Genomic DNA, 19,472 nt, shown 5'->3' on the forward strand with positions numbered 1-19,472 from the left:
ACCTCTATTATCTCCAATAGCCTTGGAAAATACGTGACACATCTTTAAGAAATACGTTGACTCCCCTTGATTTGCTTTACTCGCATAACAAATCAAGCTACACTAGATTATGAAACCATGCATGTGTCCACCGCTTTTAATCATTATCATAGGCATTCACCTTTCATTATCCTATACTAAAGTAGAGAGAGTCATAAAACAACAACAATATGCACTTTTTGAATGGCATCAGCAAATAAACTTGTATGGCATTCTATTAAAAAAAGATGTGCACTACCCAGAAAGTTTGTTCACGTTGACAGGCCATGCAAATATCACATCTGAATACTGAACACTGCGCACCTACGTTATTGTAGTTGGAAACCTTTTTCATCTTGGGACTCGTTTATCACTCACAATGAGGAAGGATTCAACATGCTTTAGAACAATTCAGCATTTGGACTTCGCAATCAAATAGAAAATGAAGTTCTGCGATCAGATCCTGGAGATTCGCCCTTAATCCCCCCAACTGTGATCTATAATCTGTGAGAACGTTTGGATATATATTATTACAATCTTGAAAAGCAATTTCTCATGTTTATCATGCATTATTTCGTCAGCAAAACTTCCTTTCTCAATCATGCTAGAAATCTAACTGTAAGGGCATCCTCAAAGCTTCTCAAGGCAGTTTATATAGTTTCTACCTGCCTTTTAGAAGCCCATAAAGAACAATGAATCCAATCTCTTTACTAGCCAAACACAGGTGATGCATCTTAAGAGCAACACACTGGAAAATGGCAATTTTCAGGGAAAAAACTACCAAACCATTATCGGACATGCTTCAAAGTTCAAACCTCCTAGCCAGCAGCTGAAATAGCTGGCCCTGACGGTGCATCTGCAAGCTTTTCATGTTCTTTGTTCAACACCTAAACAAACATAATGCTTGAGGTCATTCCAACTCCATCCACAAGGTAATAAGAACCTCACACTAGTCGGCAAATAGTCTCTACTTAAATTGAATTAATGCCTTTCATCATTTGGTTCTAACTTCTGCAGATGCTGCCGAAAAAATAGAAGGGACATTATATACCTTATTGTTGATAAGGTTGTGCAAGGCTATCACACTCCGGATAAGAGAGGCAAGATAGATGACAAGCATCATGTCATTTGTTTTCACTGCACAGCACAGATTACAAGAACCATGTTAATTGTTGCCTTCTTTTATGCTATAATATTCAAGCAATGAAAATACAAGTTTGATGGTGACTAGATGTAAAATAATACAGATACCTGCAAATGCCTTCACCAAGTCATTCACATTCAAATTCGGTAGCAGATTGAAGACATCCTGCATGTAGGATAAGGTATTAAGGTTGTCAAGAGTTGCCAGATCAACAAGGAAATCAAACCACAAGCTTCTTGACAAAAAGGATATGAACCTGTAAATGGTACAAGATTTCGTGATTGAGAGGCAATTTTCCTTCCACCACATAATCCAAGTATGAATGAATTTCCTTCAATCTTGCTTCAAGTCCCTTCAATGCTGTCAACTTTCCACTAACCTATCAAAGTAGATACCGCAGGTAGTAAACACGTTGTCCCCTAACTCTATCTCAGAGAGAGACTAAAAACAGGGCTCCAAATATACATTTCAATTGCGGCATCATATAATCCTTTAAAGACATTTACTGTGTGTATGTGTGTGTGTATTTTTGGATTTTTTTTTGTTTGTTTTTTTTTTTTTTGGGGGGGGGGGGGGGGCAGACCACAACAGGGGACAGAAATCATCATCACCTCTGTAGCAAGAGTACTAATGGTTGTATCCTTCACATCCCTCAGCAAATGTTCAACCCCTGAACATTTCAAACAAGCTCTTTGTTGAAAAAGACAATTTGATTTTTGCAACCAAAAAAAAAAAAAAGACAACTTGAGTGGAAACAGGGTTGCAGCTATAAAAAGAAACAATCACTTCAAATCAAGAGCGCTATACTGGCAATTCAAGCAAGTATAAACTCACCAATTTCCTCTGCTTCATATGCACCAATTTCAGAAAGTACATGCACAAATACTTTTTGGCTTTTCTGTGTTGCATCCTGTAACAAAGGAAAAGAAACAAAGAAGCTGTGAAATAGAAGGAAAACCTCTTCCTCAAATCTGATCTCCCATCGAGGTTAAACCTCTTTCTCAAATCTGATCTCCCATCAAGGTTGAGAGAGTTCCCATCAAGGTTGAGAACTCTCTCTCTCTCTCTCTCTCTCTCTCTCTCACACACACATAGGGTTCCACTAGAACGCACTTCCTTTTGGAAATGGCTTGCTTGATTCCCTCATCTTAGGTTGATAAGCCCACATAACAGCAATTTGAGTTGAGTACATATACAGAGAAATAACACTGTGCAACATGATGAAACAGGGCAGTTTGAAAGTGAAGGTAAAGCTAAAAAGAAACTACCATATGGTTGTGAAGACGAAAACTTCACAAGGTGAAATTTGCATGTCCGCTAATACGGCAGAAGCATATACCTAGATGAATCCAGGAACATTCCCAAACTCATCCTCTAAAAACACAACATAGTGCAGTTTCAATCTCACAAGAGTCACTCATAAGATTGAAAACCATAAACTCCATCACGCATAGTAGGGACTAGCTACTATGACATCCCCACCGACGTCATCACACATACTTGAGGACCACACCATTGGTGGGACTCTGGATCTATATCTTTTGTATTGTGTCCATAGTTTTGGACGGAAATATATTTTGGTGGTTTCTCTATCTGGCTGGTTCATTGTCTATTGATGAGTCTGCACATCTAATCTATGTGACGCACATTAAGTAAAGAAGTTTGTGATTCCACACCCCACACGCACACTGTGTGAGCTCCTGGGCATTACTATAAGTCTTCCACTGGGCGCCTCGGGTGGATGGTAGTTGCCATAGATGCACGATTGGGGCTTTGGAGACGATCCCCCACTGCCTTTGGAGCTGCCCAGCAGCACAGAGGATATGGCGAGGAGCGCTTTGGATCATGGCAAGGCTTCAAGGCATGGAGAGGGACTTCACCTGGGGCATGGCTGCTTGGTTGCCAGAGGGTGGCCATGCCTTTCCCATTGACGTGGTCTCTCCAACATACAAAATTCACGGCCTCTACATTCACAGCATTGAGTTTTATGAGGCGACCCCTCCCACTAGTCATCAGCCTCTTCCTTCAGCGGAGGACGTCGTGTGGGAGACGGTAGCCAACATCACGGCATGGAACATTTGGGTTGCTCGCTGCAGCTGGGTTATGGGCCAGCACCATGTTCCACCGTCGGGCACCTTGGTAGCCATCTGGCAGGACATCATCTTCACGCTTCGCGCCATTTGGGAGCGAGGCCCTCCAGTTTCTTCAGCTACGGTCGCACGGTGGGAACGTTTATGCAAGGCTTGGCCTACAGGTGTTTTCTACGACATCACCCCGAGAGGGATCAGATGGTTGTATAGTCCGCCACCTTGGTTGTTAGCCCCTGTTACAGAGAATCCCTAGGCAATGAGCTGGGATCTTTGGCAGCAGAAGTGTCTTTCTCACAGCCAGCATTTATTTTTCGTTGATTTCCACGATCGGCACCTTTATAGTATTTGCCGACTTGTATGATCGTTTTTTAACAAGCATTAATAGAAGTTCTTTTCTCTCGGGAAAAAAAAAATCAGTAGATACATATAACTTCCTTTTGTGGAAACGGTAGCCATCAGATAACATCCATTGTAAAGTAATCATGCAAATGTGTACATATTTTCTGAAAATCAACCTCCTTGGCATAGGAGCTAGTCAAGGCACAAATTCTTTATGATATGCAACAAATATATGACTGAGTGAGGGGCTTCGGGAGAGTGCATCAACCAATTTGTTGTCCTTCCCCAGCCACATGCACAATTTGAAAATGAAAAGCTTGCAAAAACGCTGCATACTTTATGTGCTTTTCTCTCATCAATGGTTGAGTGAGAAAACACTAAGGCTTGGTGGTTGGTGTGAACAAGTTAACAACAAACTCTAAGACAATGTTTTCATAGCTTGAACGCATGGATGATGGTGAGGAGTGAAACCAGCCTCTAGCAAACTAAAGGCCAGGAATCCACACCTAACTTGTCACTCACATTCATTACATCCATAATGCATCACTTTCAGGCACTTGGTTAAAAAACCACTGAGAAATAAACCCTAGAATGCCCCTACTCATAAACCACACACAAGAGACACAGATTGGCTCCAAATGCTTTGGCGCCCCTTTCCGTGTTTCTTTTTTCTTCTATCAACGGAATGTGCTCTTTTACAACAAGGGTTCTCCCTTGAACTTGTCCTCACTAGCAATTCCACTATCCAAGCCAATTCCTAGCTTCAATAAGCATCCTATTCCAAGCACAAACTAGCACCCAATTGCCAAGGCAAGGATAAGGCATTCCCAAGTGTCTGTGACCAAATGAAAGCTGACTAATGCATTCAGCAGTCCCACAATCAAGCGCCCATCCTCTCAGGGCATCAAAGCAACAACATAAATCTTGAAATGCACAATGACCTCAAGATGAGATGAAACTCACAAAACTGATCCTTTGGCTCCCATTTTGGCTCACCCTCGGTGTTTCGGTGTCAATTCTCAGCCCGAGTTGGCCAGGAGGGTAATTCGAAGAATAAAGAGGGAACAACAAACTGCAAGAGTGATCAAAAGCATCCAAAGGAAGTCGAATCAACTATACCTGCTGTCCATGGAAGAGGGATGACTTCTAGCCTCACATTCCAGGCCCCCAGCAGTGCAAAGATTACCTTCAGCCACAAAGGAATCGGAAAACAGCAGCAAATAAATTCGAATCAGCTCCAAATGGCATTGAACCAGCTCCAAGGGACTCGATTCCAGGCTGTAACACCTCCGGGAGGCAGCAGATCCACATAGCAAGTGGCTAGCAGGAGAAATCACCACCAGAGAGAGAGAGAAGTAGAAGTAGAATTTATTAACGTCCACGGGGGGCCAAAAATGACCCATGGGACCATCTCAATACAATGTAAAGAAAGTATCCTCAAAAAGAGGGGTCAGGAATCTATGAGTTCCTGACGACATGTAAAAAGACGGGTGACAAAAGATCCCAACGCTGCCGGAGAGGCAGTAGAGAGAACTGATGTCAACTGAGCGGAGTCCTCCAATATCTGCTGGTAGTCCTCCCTGATATGTGCATATCGAGGGCACTGTAAAGCTACATGTGCCTCCGTCTCAACTGACTGCAAGTCGCAAAGAGTACAAACTATGGCGTGTCTGGGCTGATGCATCCAAGCTCCCTTCGCTATAGCAAGCGTATGAGATCTGGTGCGAAACCTGGCTATATTTCTGCGATAGAGAAGGGGAATAGGTGTGCTAATGTAGGGCTGAGCAGAGGCCTCCATGGACATCTATGTAGACCAACATGAAAAGTTTATGTTGTCTTGATAATACTCCAGCTTTGTCCTCTTTTCATTTGTCAACCAGTGGGTCTGCAAAGTGCTCAGTAGGGACATTTGAAATTCTTGCATGGTGACCTTTTCATGCGGCATGGTCAAGTATGCATCTACTTTCCATCGGCTGAACCATTTCCTGATGTCTGTTACCCACCCTGTACAAATGATCTTACTTTAGTGATTCTTTTGAAGTTTTGTGCTGGCATTCCATGCTCTATAAGGTAGTTTGTCCGATAGCATTTGCTGCACCTCTAGCAAATACTCCATAACTCTAATCAATGCATGAAATTCGATCGGCCTCCTACCTTTTTCCGATAGAAGCACTAAGTATGGGGTAGTGGGTTTGACACCAAGGTGCTTGCGTAGAAATGCTTTCTGCATTTTTTCAATCTCATTCCATGTAGAGAGAGAGACAGAGAGAGAGAGAGAGAGAGAGGCGGGGGGGGAGAGCAGAAATCGGCGGGCAAACAATCACCAATAGGAGAGGCGGCGTGAAAAGTGGTCATGGGTAGGAGAACAGGGCCGTACAGCCATCCTTTTGGCCTCGTAATGCGTGCAAGAGAGCATACAGCCAGCAAATCCGCCTCGAAATGCATGAAGCAGCGGTACAGCCAGCGAATCCACCTCAAAATGGATGAGGGTGCCATGGAAAATGCTCACGAGCAGGAACAAAGAGCCGTACAACCAAAGAACAACCTCGAAATGCGAGCTAGAGAGAGGAAAACGTTCATGCAAACACATGCAAGCAAATGGACTGCCACGCGGCTCATTAATGCCTCTAACCCACTCTTGTTGGTCACACTTGTTCCTTGCCTTGGGCCTAACATTTGGGCCCTCTAATCCACTCTTTTTGTCACACTTATTCCTTGCCTTGGGCCTAGCAATTGAGCCTAGTAATTGCACCTAGGGATTGGCCCCACTTCTATCGTGGCACTTCCTCTAGGCTAGGCCCCCAAAGCCAAAGTAGTCACGGTTGTCGGCATACAAAAATCACGTCCCCGTGACATATTCCCTCTTGAGACAACAAACTATCTAGTTTGTTGCTGAAAGGTACAGCAAATAAATAATAATGAAATAGGCATCAATAGTAACTCATACCACTCTGCGCATCATCCATGATATACAACTGGCAATGAACAGCATCATCTGTGTGGAGTGACAAGTACACTCATCATAGAAGTCCCGTGGCAGAAATACTATCAGCAGCAATCAGTACCTCGGGTGAGACATGCAGTGAACTCTAGATACGTGAGCCTATCTGAGAGGAAAACGTACATGCAAACACATGCAAGCAAATGGACTGCCACGCGGCTCATTAATGCCTCTAACCCACTCTTGTTGGTCACACTTGTTCCTTGCCTTGGGCCTAACATTTGGGCCCTCTAACCCACTCTTTTTGTCACACTTATTCCTTGCCTTGGGCCTAGCAATTGAGCCTAGTAATTGCACCTAGGGATTGGCCCCACTTCTATTGTCAAATCTTAGGGGCTTTTAGGAATTTGGCACTTCCTCTAGGCTAGGCACAAAGCCAAAGTAGTCACGGTTGTTGGCATACAAAAATCACGTCCCCCTGACATACCCCCTCTTGAGACAACAAACTATCTAGTTTGTTGCTGAAAGGTACAGCAAATAAATAATAATGAAATAGGCATGAATAGTAACTCATACCACTCTGCGCATCATCCGTGATATACAACTGGCAATGAACAGCATCATCTGTGTGGAGTGACAAGTACACTCATCATAGAAGTCCCGTGGCAGAAATACTGTCAGCAACAATCAGTACCTCGGGTGAGTCATGCAGTGAACTCTAGATACGTGAGCCTGTCTGTCCTGAGGGAGTGGAGGTGTTACCCCCTCTTTAGCGTCAGGCAATGCTCCAGACCTTTGCTCTGCTGAGCCTGAATGAGCCTCAACCGCAGGCGGCTCAAGCTGAAATGCTTCTATGCAATAAACCAAGTGAATCTGCCGGTTCACCTTACTCCTTCCACTTCACAACCAGTGCAGAATAATTCCTGCACTTCACCATATAACGACGGGAAACTCTATCTCTGACCAATGCTGTGGTAGCTTCAGCCTGTAAGCTACATCATTGATCTTTGGCAAGCTCGAAAGGGCCCATACTATCTCATATCGTACAGCCTTTCTTTGCCTTTCTTATTCCTTAGTCTCGCTTTTTGAAAATGCAGCAAAACACAATCACCTTCTTTATAAATTAGCTCATAAATGGAGTCTGTGGACAGGTAAACGGCGATGGACAATCAGCCTGGATCTGGCCTGTCAGAGGCAGATTTTAACAGCATCAGATAGCGGGGATACCAGAGTTCTTGATGGCAAACTGACTAGCATGGGCTGAGGGCAGGGCCCTGGAGATGGCGCAGCAAGCAGGGGGAGCCAGCAGGCTTGATCGGCCAGTATTGGGGCTGGTAGGGCTGGTCAGAGAAAGCCTACCAAGCCTAGAAGATGGCAGGGCCAACGGGGGCTGGACCCCACATAATGTGGAGGGCTTTATGCCCTGGAGCAAAGGCCTGGAAGGGCAAGTGAAAGCCCTTATATAGAGCCCTGGTTGGGCTGGTAGGGGCAGCCAACCAGGTTGGTTTTGGCAGACTGAGTCGGCCAGCAAGGGGCTGACCAGTTGGATATTTTCAAGGGCCCTTGAGGCGTATATAAAGAGCCCTTTGGAGGGGCATAAATAATCGAGCACTCCAGCAGTTTTGGGAGCAGCAGGAGCAGTAGTGCACACATCTTCAGGCCTACTTCCAGGAGGCAGAAGAGGGCAATAGAGGCTGCAGACTGAGCTCTGCTTGGGGCTGGGACTTGGCTGTCTTCTAGGGCAGCAAGAAACTGAGAGAGTCTACAAACACTCCAGATGGAGCACGCAGGCTCAAGTTCTAGAGATATCCAGCAGATAGTAGAAGTACATGATAAGATCAAAGGACCATGCACTAGTGGGACTTTATATCTGTCTCTCTTTGTATTGTGTCCATAGCTTTGGACGGAAATATATATTGTTTTGGTAGCTTCTATATCAGGCTGGATCATTGTCTATTGATGAATCTGCACATCTATTTGATGCACATAAGTTAAAAGGTTGTGATTCCACACCCCACTGGGACCAAGCACTGGGGCAAGACAAGGCTAAGAGGGGTCCAAAAGTTGGGCCCAAGGAAAACAAATGTTCCATTGTTTGGAGAGGGTTAGGACTTTAATGTTGGGTAAACCAATGTTCCATTGGTTGGAGAGGGTTAGCACTTTAATGTGGGGGCAAACCAATGCTCCATTGGTTTGGAAGGGTTAGAGCTTTAATGAGGAGCCACGTGGCAATTCCCTATCCACCCTTTTCTCATCCCAAGCCTTTGGAACGAGATTTTTTACGTGAGTTTTGCTGCTCCAATCATTTTTCACGTTTCCCAAGGTTACTTGCTCAAGCTTTGGTTGATTTTCCATGCATTTCGAAGTCCTTGAGGCTATTTGAGCATTTGTTTTGGACTTGTGGAATACATTGCCACTCTTGGTTGGACACAATTGTGAGGAAATGCCTTAGCCTTGGGTGTTAGTGGGTGCACTGGAATTGGATGCATTTTGAAGCTAAGTGTTGGCTTGTGCAGTGGATTGCTCGTGTAGCAGAGTGCGAGGGTGATCCCTTGGTGTAACACTATTTCCATTGCCAAGGAATAAAATAGATACCAAAAGGGACGCCAAGGTATTTGGGGCCAATGTGGTGTCTCGTGTTTGATTTCATTGAGCAGGGGCACTCTCCATCCAGTTTCTTTCTCAAAGTTGTTTCTACGTGGTTTTGTACTTAATGAAGTGGTTGAAAGATATGCAATGTGGCTGTAAACGACATGGATGCTAAGCTAGTTACGGTTTACTGCCCTTTATTTTACTGAAGGACGGTTTCACTAGGAATCCCTTACAAATAGAGTAATCAATCTTTTCTTTTAGCTTTCTATTCATGGACAGAATGTTGTGCACCAACGGAGGTCAACTGCCTATGGGACTGCAGACAAGCAAGGATCATTTGGAAGGGGATCGCTAGACTACTGAGCGCATTTATGCATTCTCCTATCCTCATGACCAGTGGCTCAATAGCATGGCTCTCTCTTTTGGGGGTTCTACGAAAGGCATGACTCTTTCTCCATTCGACAACATTTGGTTGAGTCAATGTTTTCTGGACGAGGTTCATGGCTCTCTGTACAAACATGCGCATGCATCTATGGATACTTTGTGGGAGATTCTAGCGAGCATTTCAGCGTGGCATATTTGGAGATCCAGATGTACAGAGGCCTTGGATGGTTCCCAGGTTCACCCAATACACACGTATTTGGACGAACACAATACACACTTTGATAGCCATTTTAGGAACTATGCAAGGGTCTTCACGAGCAGCCTCTACCGAGAGAAATGTCTTCTTGAGGGAGTGGGATGGGCTTCCCATTCTTCTCGAAAGCCCCTTCAGAGTTGAGGTGGCACTATCAGCCTCAACCTGTTATTTACTTGCATTATTACAAGAGCTTGATTTGGATTTGGTTCCATTTTCTCATGCCTTGCATGCTGTGTACTCAATAGAAGTCTCTTTTTTGCCCCCCCACCCCCGTCCCCGCACACCCCCAAAAAGAAAAACCTTGTGGTAGGGTCCTTTATGTCAATGATGACGTCTGAAACAAAGTTGGGATGAAAACTTCAAGAACTTGGAAGAGGTGCGAGTTTGCAGAGAAATAGTGTCAGGTTTCCGTAGGACAGTGCTACAAGCAATACTAGTCAAAGTCATTATAAGTCAAACAAATATTCCTTAATTTCTGAAGCTATAATGAATGTGTGTGTGTTTCAAAGCATTTGTATAAATGGCTGATCTTAGAAGTCTTTTATGATGCACAATTGAGAGACATTCATAATAGAGGATTATTAGCCAATTTATATAAGCTGATAATGACTGCGCAGTGCTCAAAGAGGTGTGGAGGTAGTCATAGGATTGAGTCTATAAGTGGGCAATAGGCTTGCACATATGGTTCAGGCTGTAATATTTCATATATACTATATAGTAATGGCACATGTCACAAGCTACCATTGGCTGCCGCATCTAAATGCCTCAGAGGAATAGCCCATACACATATGGCCATTTGGATCTACACCTAATTTTATTGTGAAAGGGGAACACCATTGTACATAATCCATTACATCACTGACATAATCTGCTGATCTCATTTTTACTATCCAAAGACAATGGGAGAGATGCAATGAGACCCCTACAACCGAGAGAGAAGAAGAAGAAGAAGAATATATTATCGTCCTCTGAAGACCAAAACCGGCCTATGGGACCTGAGCAATTCAATATCACAAGTACATGAAAGCTCCTCCCGAAGATGGGAGGGTGGAAAGAGAAACCACCTTCTAGGATTCAGGTGGATTCCTATGCTTGAAGAGCTTATACACAAATGTTCCTAAAGCTGAAGGTGACCCTTTATGCAGCAAATCAGCCAGTTTGTTATGTCCCTCAAGGAGGTGATTGAACTCTTCCCTAATGTGTGCATAGTGAGGGCATATCATTACCATGTGTTCTTCTGTTTCAACCATACCTTGATCACATAGTTGGCATATTCTACTCTCCCTTGGCATCTTTTTCCATCCCCCTGTTTCTATTTGCAGCTGGTGTGATCGGGTGCGAAGTGAGGCTAAAGCCCTCCGTTTATGCACTGCTATAGGTGTACATATGTACTTCTGCGTTGTTGTCTCCCTTCCTGTATAAATTGACCAATATTCGGGGTTGATATATGTGCGATAGTACTCAAATTTATCTTTGTTTTCTGCTGTTTGCCATTTCCTGTGTAGTGCATTCAGCAGGTCATAATGAAAAGCCTCTTCATCAATCTCCTCTGAAGAGTAGTTTAAATACTCTTCTACTTCCCACTTCTTGAACCATTTTTTTAGGTCCTGTGCCCATCCGGATGTCAAAATCTTGCCCTTGTTTGTCTTTTGAAGCTTCTGACTTTCATTCCATGCCCTCTTTGGTAGCCTTTCATTATCCATGCACTTGACCTCAAATTGTTCCTTGTTACTCCACTTGGGATGATGTGGCATTATAGACAACTCCCATGATTTTATATATACCTTTGTAAGACTAGAGTAAGTCCAATCATACAAATGTTTTATTCAGTTCTCGCTCCTCTTGCATAAGTTGTTTTGAATGGAAAATTTTACTTCTTACGGTAGGTTTAATTGGCAATCCTAAATTGGATATCCCCAAAACAAGTCTTCATACATGCGACCAAGCTCTCAGCTAGTGCCTTACTAGTAGCTAAAGCTAGCCCTTCTGGATGCACACCTTCAATCCCTTGATGGTATGTTCAACCCTGAATGCTATTTCTATTTTGTGAATTTTACAATATAAAGATTAAGTTGTCAATACCAGCCAGCTTGTTCTCATTGTAGATGCTAGTAGAGTTCTTGTGTAGAAGTACTACTACTCTCTTAGGCACCTAACCTCTCCCTTTGTTTCTTACATCTATGTCATAATGGTGTCACAAACCATCTCCTATCTTTGAAATCCATTACTAATATGTTGCTTCCCCCCGTCCAAGTTAACCTACCTGGCTCACCCTTCGTCAATCCATCCTCTTAGGGGAAAAAGCGCTTTCCTTTAAGAAGAGAAAGAAAACAAAAACGATAATCACTAGCTCATACATCCAACTGCCATTACTCATATGTTCCCCCCGGCATCTCCCACTTTCTCCTTAAAACTTTGAAAATGATCATATTTATACTATGTCAATACCTTGATGACAGCTCAAAAGGGCCACAAGAAACATTTACAATCATATTAAGCAAGAAAGATCACAACATGCAACAAACACTAACCTCCTTAACTTCTTCAACTGCATAGTAGGCCTTCGTCGGTATTCCTAGCTCTTTAGGTTGCACATCAATTATCACAAGCACAGGATTGGGAACATAACTACCACACAAGTAAGTATTGTTAAACTACTACTACATGTTAACAAATCAAAAATCAAGGCATGTTACATTGAAAGATAATAATAATAACTCTATTCACTTAAGCTCCATTCATTTACATCTTTGAAAAATGATCAACAATGGCTAGAAACAAAATTCCACACAATAAACACTACTAAAAAAGTTCATTTGCTTGTGTAATGAAGGCCGAAAGCTGGTCAAGTTAGTGGGGGTAAGGATTATTGGTACTTGGGGGTGTTGGAAAGATAGAGAGGTCAAAGGGGATAAGGAGTACTATATAAGTACCCTCCCCTCATGTGCAATGTACTTTTGATGTGACATCTAATCCTACTCTCCCTCTTCCTTCCTCCTCCTTACAGCCTACTCTCTCTAGACTTTGTCTCACGAATACACGATTTCGCCATACTCCCCCCCCTCTGAGCTGACCACTCATACTTGGCCTTCCATATCTCCACCACCATGCCAACCAAAGGGAGAGCTCCCCCCACGCACTCGGATCCACTTTGACCGTGCTCTTGACCCAGTGTACATGAGCCATCTAGCCAGGGAGCTCCTGGCTCTACTTGGAGATGACATAGACCTCACCAGCGCCTCCGACACCCTTGTCCCAGTGGTACAGGACGTTGCTATCAGATCTTTCCCCACGACCTGAACCGGGCGGGCCAAGGATGGGAAGATGCATCAGAACCCTTGGTTCGATGACGAGTTCAGAGAGGCGAGAGCCTACTTCACACAGCAGCAGCAGGCTTTGAGTCATCTGACGCCACTTGAGACACAAAGGATCTATCGACGATTGACGCATCATAAGAGATGGGCTTTTCTCACACAATGAATGGATGAGATTGTCAAATCGTTCCGGGGATAGGTGGCTTCCCCTCTGATAGAAAATCCCATACAGTGGTCGGGTCTCATCTTTGACCCAGATTTGTGGCATAGGTATGCATAATCCCTCTATGATGCCCAGATGCAGACATCGCCAGATATGTCCTCCACGCCTAGGCCCACCACTTGTCATCTGTTCACCACACAAAATGTACGGGCTGCACTTCACCGTCTACACAATCGGAGAGCACACGACCACGAGGGCCTCCAGATTGAGCACTTTGCACATGGACAAAAGGACCTAGTCTCGATCCTAGCACAAATGTTCAACCGGCTGTGTGTCACGGTTTTCCACCTTCTTGGAGTACCACCACCGTTGTGCCGATACACAAACGCCGAGGACCCTATGGAGACCATAGTTACATCTGTACACGTGCGGACGTTTTTTCCATACGCGTTTCATACGACCGTATGTACTTGCGTACAGGTACGTACGGGTCCGTACAGCTTTCTGTACATGACTTTTTAAGGGGGGAGGGGGGGAAATCAAGATCCGTACCTTATAATTTGATTTGCCTCCTATTTTCTATTCCGTACGACATGTTTGTGAAGGCTCCTGAATCCCGAGAAAGGCCGTACGCCCATGACCCGACTCTCCCACCAACAAACCGACCTTGCTGCCTCAAGAGCCTATTTAGGCAGCCCTTTGCCCTCTTCTTCACCACACAGGGGACAGTCCAAGTCCCGACTCCCCTCAGCCCTTCGCTCGAGTTTGTGCAGCCTCTACCTGCTTTGGAGGTGAGTGGTCACCGTACAGTTGCAGCCCACAACCTGCCTCTGCGCTCTACCTACTCCAAGCGTCAAGGTAATTGCAATGGCTGCTCTCTTTTTCCGTTTTGCAGCAAGTGCTCTCTCTTTAGTTGATGCCAGATAACAGGGCACCCTGCAAGGGCTTCAAGCCCTCTTTGGAAATCGTTCCTTTGCCCAATGCCTTATTTGCCCTCGTTTGCAAATGTGCAGCTTGCAGATCTGCAAATGGGAAGACAAAAAGGACCAGAATGGGAATTTGTAGAGGCCTTAAAGCCCTTGGGGAAGGGCCAATACACTTGTAAATGTAAACATGCCCTCATTCATGGCATGGAGGCCCGATCCGTATAAGGGCACAGTTTCTAGGGCTCACAGGCTTGGGGGTTGATAAGTGTACCGCTCCTCCCGAAAATGTGAAAGATACTTATCGAAGATTGCAGGCAAAGGCGGCTTTGAAAACTGCTGCAAAAATGAAGATGTGGCTGATTTGGGAGATGCCTCAGTGAGTGGTACTGCAAGTGGAAATGCATCTGTCAGTGCATATGCGCCAAAGCAAAAGAAGCAAAAGATGTCAAAGGGAGCCTTGGCCAAGGCATGGGAGTCACAAGCACGGAAGGATGCATACATTGCTCTCTGTCGTTTTTTCTTTGCAGAGGATATTCCTCATTGGAAGGTGAGGAGCCCTTGTTTTTTGGAGATGGTTCGTGCCATTGGCCAAGTTGGGCCTACCTTCAAGCCTCCATCCCACAATGTTTTGCGCACAACGGAGCTAACTAATGAAGCAATATGCATAGATCAAGAGATGCTACAGTTCCGGGATAAGTGGAAAAAATATGGCTGCACCATAACTTGTGATGGCTGGTCTGACACTCGGCGCCAGCCTATAATCAATATCATTATATTTGGTTCAGCCATCTTGAAGTCCGTGGACACAAGTGGGCAGTATAAGTCAGGGGAGTACATCTTTGGGATACTGAAAGATGCCATTCTTGATGTTGGGGCTGAAAATTTGGTGCAGGTGTGTATGGACAATGCATCTAACTGTGTGCGGGCAGGAGAATTGATGGATTTTCTATACTAGATGCACATGCCATTGCCTTGACCTCTTGTTTGAGGACATTGGAAATCTTGCATGGCTGAAGCCAGTGTCAGTACATGCTAACATGTGACATTTGTTACCCGGAAACACACCGTGTTAGCAATGTATAGAAAATTCAGCAAGAAGGAATTGGTGAAGCCAGCACAAACATGGTTTGCTTACATGTTTATCATGTTAGCAAACTTGTTGGATGAGAGGGTATACAATGGATTGCGCCGCATGGTTGTCAGTGATGAGTATTGCAAGAAGAAGGTGTCACGCACTGTGAAAGCACAATAGGTGTCTTCTATTATATACCTAGATGAATCCAGGAACATTCCCAAACTCATCCTCTAAAAACACAACATAGTGCAGTTTCAATCTCATGATAGTCACTCACAAGGTTGAAAACCATAAACTCCATCATGCATAGCAGGGACTAGCTACTATGACATCCCCACTGACGTCATCAGCGCCCAACATTGGGTGTAGACCATAGTATAAAAATATGCTCTCACGCATACAAATCCACACACCCACACATACTTGAGCATCAATTTATACAAAGTCTTCGTACTGAGTTTCTATCGGCACTCCAGAGGTGAAGGGCAGACTCAGCCATGATGAAGGCTAGCACTAAAGGAGAAGCTATGATTCCATCATTTGACACTATGTATCAAAATCTAGAATCCATATTACTACGGTCTCTGGAGGCTGGACTCTTTCATGAATGATGAATCACGACTCATAAGTGATGACTTTAAAATTACTACAAGTTTCAAGTTTCACGCTGGAAGTTTAATACCTCTATGTCAATTTAATGTGTACAAATTACAATGATCAATCTATATTTTTCTGAATTTTTTTGGGTAAAATTAGGGTCACGTATGTTTCAGCCCCAGGGGCTGAACCATACTCCAATCATACTTCCGTACTCATATGACGTATGCGTATGGTAACGTATGGAAAAAACTATGATGGAGACGGGGAACTATCGGACACTTATGATTGGCCACACTCTAGCCAAGATCTATGGATCAGTTCTAGAGAGGGGACAGGCAAGATTCCAAAGACAGCACTCTACCCTAGATCACATCTTCACTCTGAGGGCTATCATTGAGGAGGCGAGGTCTAGACCCCAGAAAGTCTACACATGCTTTGTAGACTTTTGGAAGGCTTTTGACGAAGTCCCACGATCCCACATGATCAGGAGGTTACAGGAGCTGCAGATTCCAGAGACACTGATATGGGGGGTGACGAGCCTATACGAGTCAATCAAAGGCAGAGTTGGGGCCCTGGCTGGCCTATCGGATTGGGTTGAGAGTACGATCGGAGTGAAGTAGGGTTGCCCCCTCTCACCGACTCTCTTCGGGCTGTACATTGATGAGATCACCTCTTTCATAGACCGCCTAGGGGGCGAAGGATCACTACTGGCGGATCTCATGATACAGATATTGCTATACGTTGATGACCTAGTCCTTGTCTCATCTTCAGCAGAGGGGCTGCAAAGACACTTAGAGGCCCTAGAGGTGTTCTGTAGAGAGAGAGCCCTGACAGTCAATCTTGGGAAAGACCAAGGTTATGATCTTTAACACCTCACGTGTAGTAATCCAACGACTCAGTTTCACTTGTCGAGCCGAGCCAGTGGAGATAGTGCAGTCCTACACATATTTGGGAGTAGTCTTCACAAGACCTCTTTTCACTATGACACATGCGCCCAGGCATGACTCACACGGGGACGGGGTGCTCTGGCTCAATTGGAGAGAGTGTTTCCAGGCACACTATCCACCGACGAAGTGCCGACTTTTTGATACGCTGGTGCGACCGACTGCCATGTATGGAGCACCCTTCTGGGAAGTAATCTATTGATAACAGTCTGGAAGAGATTTGAGCGGCTACAGGTGACCATGGGATCTAGGATGATTCGGAGCAAGCCCTCAATCCCGCATGAGATAGTACAGGCAGAGTTTGCCATGACACCACTACAACTTGATGTCATCTTTCAGCCAGTGACTTTCATCCATAGAGTCTGGGACTTATCTCACTAGAGACTACCGAGGCTGGCTCTGGAGTTGTCTGGACGACTAGCTGAGGGTGGGGCGAACACATGGTATGCACGTATATCGACATGGTTTGCCACGCTCCCCCCCCTTCCAGTATAGTCTGGGTGCACCCCCTGAGTTGATCCCGCGAGATGACATTAATTGTATCATACGGTTAGATCTTCTCCAGCTCCACACGTCTCGGGCTTGGGAGGGAGATCAGGAGCTCCCTAACAAGACACAGTTCTACCGTGACCATTTCTTGAATATCTCAGAGAAGGGATTCATCATTCATCATTAGACCCCTATATCTCAAGGACAGAAGAGTCGCACATGCAATGAGGATCGCCATTGGGCAAATGCGGGTTTCATCCCATCAACTGAGGATTGAGACAGGGAGAGCAGCACGTATACCTAGAGAGCAACGGACCTGCATGCTATGCACACTGGGAGTGGTTGAGACAGAGGAACACTTTCTTTGCACCTAGCCTACTATGAGATCCGGGGACAATACCACTGTCTCTATCAGGATGGGAGTGGCTTCGGCCCACTATCACGATTGATCCACTTCCATGACTAGGTTTGCATTGGGCTCTATTTGCTTGAGCTGTGCCGACACAGGGAGACCCTGCTACGACAAATTAGAGAGCAGCGGGAGGCGATCATACCACAGGATGCAGAGGTTGACCACACACAGCAGCACATCACAAATTTTTATGCATTCAAGTCAACTCCAGGACACAATGGGGTGGAGGAGGAGGAGCTAGCTGCTATGCGGTCAGTCTACATTACCAAAAGAGAATTGCAGAGGTCACCCACAACACGGAGAGCACCTAGAGCACACTCAATCGAGATTCGCCCTATCACAGCTTTCCTCAAAGGGGACCACCCAAGACGAGGGATCACTCTAAGATTAATCCACTTCCATGACCAGGTCTGCATTGGGTTCTATCTGCTTGAGATACGCCGACACAAGGAGACCCTGCTACGACAAATTAGAGAGCAGCGGGAGGCGATCATACCACAGGACGCAGAGGTTGACCACACACAGGAGCGCGTCACAGATTTTTATGCATTTGAGTCAGCTCCAAGACACAGTGGGGTGGAGGAGGAGGAGCTAGTTGCTATGCGAGCAGTCTGAGAGAGGATTGCAGAGCTCACCCACGACACGAAGTGCGCCTAGAGCACACTCGCGTCCTATCACAGCTTTTCTCAGAGGGGACCACCCGAGACGAGGGGTCACTCTGAACATAACTCAACTGGTTCAGAGATCGAGGAGACCACGCCCCTCGACACCGCAGCATGAGACAGCCAAACAAACTCAGATTCGAGACATTTTCACTGTTCATAGACGAGCCACCATAGTGCCGGGTTTCGGTTTCTGAGTTTCCATTTCAAGTTCTCAGCCAACTCAAAATAGCAGATGGCACATGATATGAAGATGTTATGATATGATATATTTTTTGTACTTGATTTTGCTTGGGTCATAAAGCTCTCTATATTTCAGCACAGTACCCAGCAAAGGGTCTTAGCGCGCCCTTTGCCTCAGCCCTTTGTGGCTTGTATGAGTTTTTCCCTTTGGTGTCACTTCGTCCTATAGGCCCGCGAGGCCTCCCATGGACGTTAATCTCTCTCTCTCTCTCTCTCTGGTCTCCCGTGGATGTCAATAGACTCCCTCTCTCTCCCTCCCCCCCCCCCCTCTCTCTCTCTCTCCCCCCCCCTCTCTCTGTGGTCTCCAGAGGATGTTAATAGACTCCCTCCCTCCCCCCCCCCTCTCTCTCTCTCTCTTTCTCTCTCTCTCTCTCGATTGGTGACACTTTGGCCAAGATCTACGGGTCAATACTGGAGAGGGAGATCAGAAGCTACACAGAGGCACATAGGCAACGGGTTCTCCCTCTCTCTCTCTCTCTCTCTCTCTCTCTCTCTCAGACAGACAGGCCCTCACTTATGACTTCATGGAGGATCCGGTCATACTCCCAGCATTTCACGATGATAGCCTCTGTCGGACTTCATCAGACTGCACAGTACAGCCCACAGATCAGGGACATCAGTTACTGGAGCTCCTCACCTCGGTCATTTATAACGGCTTGTCCAGGTGGCCACAGTCTTCCATGCCTACATTCTCTTCTGCTTCTGGGCGTGGTACTAGCGTGATCGACTACATCATAGGTCCCCCGACTCTAGTCCCTTCCATCCATAGCCTTACTGTTAGCCCCTTCATGCCCTCTGCCGACCATGCACTCATCCACTTTACTTTGACTAATGTCTCCCATGACCCACCCCCCCTCGTTATCATGACCGCCAACCCTAT

At 45.4% G+C, this 19,472-nt stretch overlaps 1 protein-coding gene across 1 annotated transcript in view; it reads right to left on the minus strand.

The window, feature by feature from the left end:
* Positions 1 to 523: 523 nt before the first annotated feature.
* LOC147892433 (26S proteasome non-ATPase regulatory subunit 7 homolog A-like) overlaps positions 524 to 19,472 on the minus strand; it is a 36,448-nt gene continuing 17,499 nt past the window's right edge. Inside the window, exons 4-10 of the mRNA XM_087387594.1 lie at positions 12,296 to 12,392; positions 1,997 to 2,072; positions 1,774 to 1,832; positions 1,419 to 1,541; positions 1,270 to 1,327; positions 1,070 to 1,155; positions 524 to 905 (exon numbers count right to left, since the gene is read on the minus strand). Coding sequence (XP_087243720.1) covers positions 837 to 905; positions 1,070 to 1,155; positions 1,270 to 1,327; positions 1,419 to 1,541; positions 1,774 to 1,832; positions 1,997 to 2,072; positions 12,296 to 12,392 — 568 coding nt within the window. The 3' untranslated portion in view covers positions 524 to 836. The remainder of the gene's footprint in view (positions 906 to 1,069; positions 1,156 to 1,269; positions 1,328 to 1,418; positions 1,542 to 1,773; positions 1,833 to 1,996; positions 2,073 to 12,295; positions 12,393 to 19,472) is intronic.

Source organism: Dipteris shenzhenensis, chromosome 16 (genome assembly GCF_047967505.1).
Source record: "Dipteris shenzhenensis isolate YYH24624 ecotype China chromosome 16, Dip_SZ_1.0, whole genome shotgun sequence".
Lineage (NCBI taxonomy): Eukaryota > Viridiplantae > Streptophyta > Polypodiopsida > Gleicheniales > Dipteridaceae > Dipteris > Dipteris shenzhenensis.